The sequence below is a fragment of the Bos taurus genome, chromosome 7, assembly GCF_002263795.3.
Source record: "Bos taurus isolate L1 Dominette 01449 registration number 42190680 breed Hereford chromosome 7, ARS-UCD2.0, whole genome shotgun sequence".
Classification (NCBI taxonomy): domain Eukaryota; kingdom Metazoa; phylum Chordata; class Mammalia; order Artiodactyla; family Bovidae; genus Bos; species Bos taurus.
This window is the reverse complement of record NC_037334.1, coordinates 1,183,303-1,195,433: the sequence shown is the minus strand read 5'-3', so window position 1 is coordinate 1,195,433 and position 12,131 is coordinate 1,183,303. Positions and strand designations below refer to the sequence as shown.

Here is a 12,131-nt window from a genome sequence, read left to right as displayed (position 1 = left end):
ACTGAAAAAAGACACATGTACCCCAGTGTTCATTGCAGCAGTATTTATAATAGCTAGGACATGGAAGCAACCCAGATGTCCACTGACAGATGAATGGATAAAGTTGTGGTACATATATACAACGGAATATTACTCAGCAAAAAAAAGGAACATATCTGAGTCAGTTCTAATGAGGTAGATGAACTAGAGCTTATGATACAGAGTAAAGTAAGTCAAAAAGAGAAGAACAAGTGTCGTATGTTAACACATATATATGGAATCTAGCAAGATGGCACTGATGAACCTATTTGCAGGGCAGCAATGGAGACTCAGACACAGAGAACAGACTTCTGGACACGGGGCAAAGGAGAGGGTAAGACAAATGGAAAGAGTAGTATGGAAGAATACACATTACCGTATGTAAAAGAGATAGCCAGTGGGAATTTGCTGCATGACTCAGGGAGCTCAAACCCAATGAAGAGTGGGATGGGGTGGGAGGTGGGAGGGAGGTTCAATAGGGAGGGGACGTGTGTATACCTATGGCTGATTCATGTTGATGTATGGCAGACACCAACACAATACTGTAAAGCAATTATCCTTCAATTAAAAATAAACAAAAACGATGCCACATTTTAGCTTGATTCCTGTTAAGACAAGAATACTTGGTCTTAACTCTCTTCTTATTGGGGAAAAACATGCACTTTTCAGCATATTTCTAGTCATCTCTCAGTTTTCTACTCATTCTAACCATGGTTTGGAATTAACTCAATTTTTCTTGAAGCTAGGGAATAAACTTTACAAAAAAAAAAAAAATCAACTTTAGACACTTACTTGTTCCCTTTAGAGTATGACTTTCCCTCTGTGAAGAAGGTTTTGTATTAAAAATAACTTCAAAAAAATGAGAAAAAAGAAAATGAGAAATGTTACCCATGACCCAACAGATACAACACAGCCATTTTTATTTTTGCATATTGAGTCCCTGTCCACTGTAAAGATATTACTTTTGTAGGATATACCTAACTTTCACATGATCCCCTTTAATGGCTGTGTAACATTCCACGAAGTAGATCATTCATAATTTACTAAACTCACTTTAGAAGTGGTACAAGACATGCTGGAAGTATGAGCTCTGTAGTCAGACAGACCTACATCAAATCCACTCTGCTGAATCACCACAGGATTCAGCTGGTGGATTACCTCACTCACTTTAATTTGTCCATCACTAATTACCAGTACCACCCTCCTATGTTCCAGGCTCAACACTGAGCACTGAGTATACAAAAGTGGACACCAGGATCTCTGCCTTCAGAAGCAAATAAGATAGATACACAATTTCCAACCATATTAAGTGCTATAAAGAAAAAATAAAAAACACTAAGAGACTGGAGTGCCTTGAATTCCCATCCACAGAATGAGGATATTGTACCACCTAGAGCTGTTATAAGAATTCAATGATACTCCATGTACAATACTTGGCACCATTCTTGGCAGAGAGTATGTACCCAGTATATGTTAACTATATCACTGTTTGGGATAAAGAGAGATCACCAAAGCAGGAAATATCATCCTCTCAGTACACACTTTCTTCTTTTCTCTATCAATATAAATCTTACACTTTTTCAGGTTTGAGTTTACTGCTAGAAGTTTGATGTGGGTCTACTTTTTAAAAATTTATTTACTTTATTGAAGGATAATTGCTTTACAGAATTTTGCTATTTTCTGTCAAACTTCAACATGAATCAGCCATAGGTATACATATACCCCCTTCCTTTTGAACCTCTCTCCCCATCCCACCCCCTATGTTGATACAGAGCTCTTGTTTGAGTTTCCTGAGCCATATATCAAATTCCTGTTGGCTACCTATTTTACATATAGTAAAGTAAGTTTCCAACTCAATGGACATGGGTTTGGGTGGACTCCAGGAGTTGGTGATGGACAGGGAGGCCTGGCGTGCTGTGGTTCGTGGGGTCTCAAAGAGTCGGACACGACTGAGCGACTGAACTGAACTGAACTCACTTAAGTTTCCATGTTACTCTCTCCATACATCTCACCCTCTTCTCCCCTCTCCCTCTATCCATAAGTCTATTCTCCATGTCTGTTTCTCCATTGCTGTCCTGTAAATATCTTTAGTACCACTTTCTAGATTCCATATATATGTGTTAGAATATGGTATTTATCTTTCTCTTTCTCACTTCACTCTGTATAATAGATTCTAGGTTCATCCACCTCCTTAGAACTGACTCAAAGGCGTTCTTTTTTATGGCTGAGTAATATTCCATTGTGTATATGTACCACAAATTCTTTATCCATTCATCTGTCAATGGACATCTAGATTGCTTCCATGTTCTACTATTGTAAACAGTGCTACAATGAACAATGGGATACATGTGTCTTTTTCAATTTTGGTTTCCTCAGGGTATATGCCTAGGAGTGGGATTGCTGGGTCATATGGTGATTTTATTCCTAGTTTTTTAAGGAATCTCCATACTGTCTTCCATAGTGGTTGTATCAATTTACATTCCCACCAACAGTGCAAGAGGGCTCCCTTTTCTCCACACCCTCGCCAGCATTTATTGTTTATAGACTTTTTGATGTTGCCATTCTGACCAGTGTGAGGTGATATCTCATTGTAGTTTTGATTTGCATTTCTCTAATAATGAGCGATGTTGAGCATCTTCTCATGTGTTTGCTAGCCATCTGTATGTCTTCTTTGGAGAAATGTCTGTTTAGGTCTTTTCCCCACTTTTTGATTGGGTTGTTTGTTTTCCTGGTATTGAGTTGTATGAGCTGCTTGTATATTTTGGGAATGAATCCTTTGTCAGTTGTTTCATTTGCTATTATTTTCTCCCATTCTGAGGACTGTCTTTTCACCTTGCTCATAGTTTGATGTGGGTCTATTTTTAGATCCATTTCTCTCCTCGTCATGTTCAAGTTTCCTTTTACCTTCGTGAACAAACTGAGTATAATAGCTCTTTCAACACTTTTATTTGCAATTCCATCATTTGTCCCACTTCTGGGACTGTTTCTGCTGACTTTTCTGTCTGGTTATGGGTCATATTTTCTCTACGTGGCTTGTCTGCACATTTTTTATTGGATGCTGGTATTGGATTTCATGTTTTTGGGAGCTGGACTTTGTTGTAATCCCTTCAGATATTGTTAGGGTTTGTTCATGATTAGGTACTTCAAATAAATCTCATCCTTTTAAGGTTTGCCTCTAAGATTTGGTAGGTGGGTCCAGAACAGGCTTTTCTCCAGGGCCTTACTCCATGCCTCATCCATTAGGTCTTTCTACTTTGATTAGTGAGAATATGAACTATTCCCAGCCTTGTGTGAACTCCAAGAATTCTTCCACCTGCTAATTTCTGACAGGTCTCCATAAAACGAGCAGAACAGTACTTGATCAAAGGCTTGAGTGAACGAACCCCTTGCAGCTCCCTCCTCTCCTGTACCTGAGCTCCTCACGCATTCAAGCCTACTCAAGCTGCCTTCACCTCTCTCAGCTCTGAACTCTGTCTCATCAACTCAGGAAGACCACTAGATTCTTTCTGGGTCCCCCTTCCCTGAGCTTCAGTTTAGAAACTCTCCAGGTGGTAAGCTGAGGCAGTCACAGAACTCTGTTGTTTATTTCCTTCCTCTCAGGGATCATTGTCCTGTGCTGTTTTCTGACCTATTTCTAAAACTGCTGTCTCATAACTGTCAGGTTTTCCAGTCACTTGAGGTGGCAAGGTAAGCCTAGTGTTCCATTATGGCTAGAGGAAGAACTAATCAAGTTTAATTTCAACTTCCTCATTTTCAATGAAACCTCTCTAGACTACAAGTCCAAATAGTTTTTCATTTCTCTGATCTTTGTACCATTCACTGATCTAGCATAGTAACAGAGGCCCTACAGTATACTTTGTCTATCAACACCCCACCATCCCCATCCCATCATACAGATTCCAGCAACACCTGCCATTAGTTTCACTACCAGACCAAGCACCACAGGGTTAAATGCAACCACATATTACAGTGGCTTGCTAGTGCCAGGCACAGTTTGAGGTATTTGGTTAAAACAAAGAAGACGCTGTCCCTAAGTTCCAAGAGCTCACAGTCTGGGACAACTTAGGAATCAACTTCTCACCCATAAATCCATAACATAGTTTTAATGGGAAAAACTAAGGTATAAATGAAACTTTAGAACATGGATTGTGGCTTGTCAAAAGTTTTCTTAAAGGGCTAGGGAACAAGCAGTTTAGACTTGGAAGTCATACAGGCTCCTGTAATAACTGCTCACCTCTGTCAGTACACCACAGAGCCACAGACACGTGAATGAATGGACAGGGCTGTATTCCAACAAACTCTGTTTACAATAACATGCAGCCGGTGCCCTTGCTGGTGTCTGCAGACAGCCTGCACCATCCACAGTGGCATGTCCTATTTGTGCCATCCCGACAAGTTCTCTTAGGCAGCAACTGCATACCATATCTTCCACACACACACCACAGAACTTGCATAATGCAAGCTCAGAGGAGTTTATTAAGGACTTTTTAATTTCTTTCATTTGGCATTTGAAGGGATCCCTTTATTTTGTTCAAAACTGCTTCCAACAGTAAAAAAAAGCTACACTTACTATGACTTATGGAAAAGAAATCAATGTTTAGTGCATAAAATACTCTAAGGATGATAAAACAAACAAATGATGATCCTGAAAACTTAATTCATTTTGTAAATAAGTCAAGGTTGCTATTTACTTAAAAGAACCAACTCTGAGGATTGGTTCGATTAGGTACTTCGAATAAATCTCATCCTTTTAAGGTTTGCCTCTAAGATTTGGTAGGTGGAAATGCACCCCAGAGGTGTGGACATGGTCCAAAACACTACCAGACTTCTTTGAGAATTATCTAAAGAGAGAATTCACAAGCACATTAAAAGACTGCCTCAAAAATAATTTTCAATTATCAAAATTAAAATCTACTCAGAAAAGACAGACATTTGATAAACTGTATGTATTTTCCAAATGGTTCTATCAAAAAGATAACCTCACAAAACAAATTCTGAAAGTGTTTAAATTTTTCATTGTTGCAAAATATGCATGTATACATAGAAACACATACACGCCCATGTGACTGGCATTAAAAGAACAGTATTCTTAATGGGTATATCTGGCACTTTGTTTAACAAGGTTCGTCTTACTATTTTACAGTTACACCTTGTTCAAGATGGAGGGATCTTACAAGCCATCTAATCTAATGCTCCTTCAAATGAAGGATTTCCCTTTTATAATATTCAAAACAATGCTTTGTAGTTTGTTCATCTCTTAAAACTCATATTCAGAAACGAACATGCGCTAAAAGTGTGCCTGGCCTATAATGAAGTGGGACCTGTGTTACCAGGATACGATGCTCAAATGCATGCAAGATTAGAATGGGCTGGTCAATGAGTGAACAGAGGCTTTGTCCTATAAAATGCAGCTTGAAGCCTTATTTCCCCTCAACTCCTTTCACTGCAGCTAATTTTTTTTTATCCAAATTCAAGACTATACAATAATTTCTATTAACTTTTCTCTTAGTTTCAGCCCACCATTCCATACATTGAGATCCTGAGGATCCTGCCGTCCAATATTTCAGGTAAATATGTCACGTCTTTATCAAATCACTGGCACAACAAAGACCTTCACAATGTGAGGAACAGCAAGATGAAAACTCTGAGGCAGAAAGTACAGACAACACTTTGCTATAAAGAGAAACAGAAAGATGGAACGGAGGAAGGATGTATATATTTGGTGTGGTGGTTTAAAAATATATACTCAAATTTTATATGCTAATGAATCATCCAAAAAGCAAAGGAAAAGTACAAAATGTAAAAATATTTTCTAAATTGTTAAAATTTAATACAAATACAATTTATCATATATTGCTTGGTTATCTATTTTAGGTCAAAATTTGGTTTTTAGAGGCTCCAGCTCCTTCTGAATTCTCTTTCCTTTCAGGGTCTCTGATTCCAGGATAACACCTACTTTTCTTCTGAATATTTTGGAAATCTCTATATCCAGTAGCCCCTGCCTTTTCATGGCCCTTTTCATCTAAGATCTTGTTTCCACATTGATTGCCTTCACTCTAAAATCAGAATTTTGAAAACCAAGTTTAGGTTTAATGGATTCATCCAACAAAATCACATATATAAAACATAAGAATCTAAGGGGGTTTTTTTAATGTTATGGCATCCCTTTAGTCAACTAGATGACCAAAAAATTTTATTACTTGGTAAAATTGTTCTCCAAGGCTTAAACATCCAATTCTGAAAATTTCTATGCAAAATGACTATTACCAAATTCTTCCCACCAGCATATTTGCATACAAAATGACATCATCAACAACAGGGCCTCTCCCCCAACCCCCACCTCCAGGCTCAAACAAAAAGTTAGTGTGCACACACACAAAGCACATCTACAACGTCTGTTCCACAGTAAATGCTAGCTAGATTTTACATTTGTTTCTAGATCTAAGCTCACCCTTTGAGTAAGTAACAAGAAAGCAACCATGAACAACAACCAGTATCTGTGAATAAATATAAGGCATGTTCCTACAAAAGTTCACTTCAAAAAATAAATTCTTTACAGTTAAAATATGAAATTTGTTATCACCAAATAAATCTCCATTTAAAATGGACTCTAATGATAAAGAATGTATTTTCAAAGTACAACACTTGTTTATGAAATATTTTATAAAGTTTAACATTTTCCAAAATGTACTTCTAAAATACCAAAGCATTTAGGAAGAAATTGCCAAATTGCTCTTTAAAGATATAGGACAAATAAATCTTGTCCAGTAATTCATACATGCCTAATTTACAGAAATAATGACTCATTGGAAAAGACTCTGATGCTGGGAGGGATTGGGGGCAGGAGGAAAAGGGGATGACAGAGGATGAGATGGCTGGATGGCATCACTGACTCGATGGACATGAGTTTGAGTGAGCTGCAGGAGTTGGTGATGGACAGGGAGGCCTGGCGTGCTGCAATTCATGGGGTCGCGAAGAGTCGGACATGACTGAACTGAACTGAACTGAATGCAAAATAATTAGAAAGGTTTTTACTTTCACAACCAAGTAAAAGAATTAAAACGAGTTATCATGTTAAGCTCTAGGAAAACTACTTTTGTCTTTATATTCACCAAACACTTGTCCTCAAAATTTTTATTAACTTCCCGTCTATTGACCACAGCTGGTTCTTTTTTTGCCAGTAATTCTGTTTCATAACAATTTTTTTTGTAATTTGAACATCACTTTGTTTAGTGTCAACACTCAGTAAATCTTCAATAAACACATTAAGAATTCTCTTCAACTTAAAATTACAAGCACACAAGAGTCAGAATATATTATTTTTCCTAAAAGCACTAAAATTTGAGACTAAATCGAGAATATCATAATGTGAAATAACCAAATATTCAAATTTTAAGCTACTTTCTTTTTTTAAATTGAGGTATGATAGACATAAGGGCTTCCCTGGTGGCTCAGATGGTAAAGAATCTGCCTGCAATGCAGGAGGCCCATGTTCCATCCCTGGCTGAGGAAGATCCCCTGGAGGAGGAAATGGCAACCCATTCCAGTATTTTTGCCTGGGAAATCTCATTGACAGAGGAGCCTGGTGGGCTACAGTCCATGTGGTTGCAAATATCCAGGCACGACTGAGTGATTAGAGTACACTGACATAATAGATAAAAGCCATTTTCTTAAAAATGAAAAATTTTAACAGATTTCTATCACCATTCTTGTTTTTTAAAATACATTCCTAGGACTTCCCTGGCGGTCCAGTGGTTGGAACTTTGCATTTCCACTGTGGGGGTGTGGGCCAGATCCCTGTTTGGGGGAACTAAAGATTCTGCACGCTAATGATAGAGCAGCGAAGAAACAAAAACAAAGAAACAAAATATATTCCTAAATTCCTGCTGAGAAAGCACAAAAACTTCTTAGATTTCATGTTAGTCCACTGACTTAGAAATAGTTTATAGGTAAACTGACATAAAAATGCCACTAGACCCTGAGCTTCAGGAAGAAGAGAAAGAATTTGTTTTGCTTATTTCTGGGGCCCATCCCTCTTCCCTAGTACCTTGGATGGTGGCTGGGACCAGCAGGTTTTCAATTAGTATTTGCTGGATTGAAAGAACCTATGTGTGCAGATCCCTTAGTAGAAAGCTAGACCCAAACTACCTGCAGGATTCCACCACCGAAGCCACGAAAAAACCTTGAGCAATCTCATGATGTTCGGATACAAAATGAGCCACTATAGAACAGAGGAAATGAAGAGAAGATAGACACCCAGGGGAACTGACTGCAGACTCAAGTTTCCAAGACTGCTCCAATGTATTCACATTGATGCCATGTCTGAAACTTCACCAATTTATAGAGATTCATTTAGGTTAACAAATCTCCTCTTGTAAGAACGCAGGCACCATTTAAGCCTCTCAATAACCTTGTATTGTGCTGTGCTTAGTCGCTCAGTCGAGTCCAACCCTTTGCAAATTGCCAGGCTCCTCTGTCCATGGGGATTCTCCAGGCCAGAATACTGGAATGGGTTGTTATGCCCTCCTCCAGGGGATCTTCCCAATCTAGGAATTGAACCCATGTCCCCCATATTGCAGGCAGATTCTTTACCATCTAAGCCACCAGGGAAGCCCCTCAATAAACTTAAGGTATAACTATTTCACCATTCCCTTTTGCAGACAAAATTGAGGCTAAAAGGCCAAATTACTTTCCTAAACTCACACAGTACTTCGCCAGTGACATAAGGCTTATGAACAGCACAACTGAAACCTCCCCACTGACAGAGGAACAAGACCAGCCTTTACCACCCATCAGTATCCAATACCCTTCTATACAAACACCTACAACAAGTTTTCTAAAGATGGGGCCTTTGCTTGGAATGATGAGCAAGAAACAAGTAGTTTCAGAACACAGATCACTTATGAGGCAAGTATCTAAAGTGAGGATCATGGATTCGAGGTGCCTAGAGGAACCTAAAGACAAACCACAGATTTCAAAATACTGCACAGGGCCAGTTCTTGTTCCAGAACAGTTTGCCTCTCCCTCTTCCTCCCCTTCCACGTGACCCTCACAGATCTCAACCCCAGAAAACAGACTACCATTGTCAGTGCCACAGTTTGGAAACATTTTGTGTCCCAAACACAGTGACTGGCACAGAACAAGCAAGCAAATATTTACTGAATGAACCAAAGGCCAAAGTTGTTCTATGGGCAAGGCAGGACCCTAACTGCCTTTTTTTTAACAAAGTGGAGATGAGAAGTGCATACTAAGCAACCGATTATTGATGTAAAAATGAACGTTTGAAAGGAAGGTGTAAACTGAGGAAAGGCTGGTGAAAGCCCTTCCTGATTCTTCTTCCCTAGCTAGATTGCCTCAAAGAAAAAAACAGCTTAGCATGTTCGCAAACACATATCTCAGAAGTGGCGTGATGTTCTAATAGTTTATAGAGTATAAAAACAAACACCTTGTGTAGGTTGCCTAGTTTAGGTCATCTTAACATGAAAAGAAGCTTTAAAAAAAGTTCCCCTCTCAGCATTCTCAGGGTGAGAGTAGGTAGAGATGGAGAAGATAGTAGACATTTTTCCAAGAAGTCTGCTGTGGGCCAAAAACAAAACCATACTCCACAGTGTGGGGAAAGTTTCTTTTAAACACTACCAGAAATTTGTACAAATATATGCTTTATACTAAATTATTAAAGAGCAAATGATAGGAAGACGTAAGATTAAGCCAAATGGCTTCAAAGACAACTCTCAAAAATTTTACCTATTTCCCCTCTGGCAGACTCTCATGACCTGAAGACTTGGCTACAGGTTCCAATTGGTATCGGATTCGTCGTAACGTCAGATGTTCAGGCGTCAAATTACAGTAAAACTGGTAGGGCACTATAAGAGCCAAAAGCAACACGGAAGATGCCCATTTTCCTCCTCCACTCTCCTTCCACTTGTCACATAAGAAAAATGGCACGTTTTTACGGTAGAAAGGGCCTCATCCTTCTAGATTCAATACAGCGCAGTCTGTGATTTCGGGAAGGAACCTGTGCGGATTCCGAAATACAGGTTGAGACTTCATCCATCATGAACTAGTTTTGCACTCTTCCACCACCTCCTTTGTCTGAGCTGTCCCTGCAAACTCGCAGTTCAATGCCTTCCTGTAAACAAGCTAACTGAACCCAGGGGAAAAAAGCCTTTTTAAAAAGAAGAGAAGAACCCAATAACGCGTCTGAAGCCTCATTCCCAGCAGCGAACAGGCGGGGGAGGACACGACGGGAACCTCGACCCTGGGGCCGCCCGCCGAGCGGCGCATCAATCCGGGCGGGGTGGGGGCGCCGCATCCGCCGCCTCCGTGCCCAGGTTGTGGCTCCTGGGGGATGAGGACCAACCCTGCCCCCCTCCGCCTTCCACGGCTCCTCTCTTCCCTGCCAGGCACTCACCTCCATGGATAGGCAGCGGCGCCAGAACCTGGCCGCGGACCTCGGCCTTGGGCGAGTCGAGTCCGTAGCGCCCGCGGTCGATGCGGAATGTAAGCGGGGCGCCGCGGCCGGGCTCCTGCACCGTCACGTTGATGAGCGCAGTGTAGTACTCCTGGCTCGCGTTGTCCGCCCGCGCCGGCCACAGGCTGCAGGTCAGCAGAGCGAACGCGGCGAGCCGGGCCGGGCCCGCCCGCGCCGCGCCGCTCATCGTCCCTCCGGCCGCCGCCGCTCGCGGACCGGGCTCCCGGGCCGGCGCCGAGAGGAGGGGCGGGCGCGGCCGGCCCTGCAGCGCGAGCGCACGCGCGCGGCCTGTGCGCGGCCGGGCACGAGCGCAGCCCTCCTCGGCGCCGCGGCCCCGCCGCTCGCCACCCTCAGAGCCGCGGCCCGCCCGCAGGGAGGCGCCCATGGGCGCTTCGGCGAGGACAGCGGGTCAGGGCTCGCGCGGTCGTCTCCTCTGGGTCCCTCCACTGCCGTGTCGGCGGGCCCACTCCATCCCCTGGCCCGGTCCCGCCGAGTGGGGGCGCCTCGTGAGGACGCACCCAGCGGGGAAGATGCACCCGAAGGAAGGTCTCTGGAGCACCAACTCCTCAACGCCCGGCAGCCGCCTCAGGCGCGCGCTCCCCGCCGCCCCGCCCCCTGCCTGTGGAGTGGCATGGCGCAGGCCTGGGACTCAGCCCCACCTCCCTGCGCATGCGTACGAGCCCCTGTCAGCTCCCGCCCGCCGGCACGAGGGCCCTGCAATCCCCATCGCTGCTTGCCGCGTACCCGGCCATGTTTGAACGGCAGGCCGGATGCGCGTCTGGCTCGGAGTCTGGGGGCTTTCCAAGGGCCTGTGGAAGAGTTTGAGATGAGGATACAAAAGAAAAATAGCTAAAACTTTAAAACTATTTTTAAAATTAAATGTCTATGGGATTTCACATTTCAGCTGGTCACCTCCAAGTCATGTAATCGGCATCTCGGGAGAGGGTGGGGAATGCTTCTGTGCAATAAGAGTACGGGGGCTCACTAGACCCGGATCTTTAAGGATATCTGGGTTATTTGCAAAGGACATCTACAGACTAGATGAAATCTCCAGAGGCACTGGACAAGACAGGCATTGTGGTGAGGCTCCCTCCTCCCTCCACCCCCTCTCCCCCAGCACACACACTACACACACACACACACAGATACACACCCTGTTGTCAGTCCGTGTCAGTTAAGCTATGGACTTTTCTAAAGTGTAAATGAAAGAGAAAGGGGGATTCTAGCTTCAGGTGCAGCTGAATTCAGGAGTTTATATGTTAGTGGGCAGTATGCTCATCATTTCGATGAAGTGGAGAAGAAGGGAAATTCCCAGGTGGCTCAGTGATAAAGACTATGCCTGCCAGTGCAGGAGACACAGGAGATGCCAGTCGATCCCTGAGTTGGGAAGATCCTGTAGGAGACAATGGCAAGCCACTCCAGTATTCTTGCCAGGAAAAGCCCATGCACAGAGGAGCCTGGTGGTCTACACTCCGTGGGCTCACGAAGAGTCAGACACAACTGAGCACGGGAAGGATGGTATCTTCTGACTAGCCAAGCTTGGATCTCCTGCGTCCTATGGTGGAAAGGGGATGCAGTCAGCCTTGCACAACCAAAAGTACTGAGAATCAGAGAGAGAGGCTACTTCTGAAAGGAAAGGTGA

General features: G+C 42.7%; 1 protein-coding gene across 2 annotated transcripts in view; it reads right to left on the bottom strand.

The window, feature by feature from the left end:
* The window catches only part of RNF130 (ring finger protein 130), a 143,530-nt gene extending 132,436 nt beyond the window's left edge, over window positions 1–11,094 (bottom strand). Inside the window, exon 1 of one of the 2 annotated variants that reach the window (XM_059888213.1) lies at window positions 10,430–11,094. In XM_059888213.1, the coding sequence (XP_059744196.1) occupies window positions 10,430–10,874 (445 nt within the window). In that variant the 5' untranslated portion in view covers window positions 10,875–11,094. The remainder of the gene's footprint in view (window positions 1–10,429) is intronic. The other variant, NM_001099708.1, reaches the window with a different exon arrangement.
* Window positions 11,095–12,131: the final 1,037 nt, after the last annotated feature.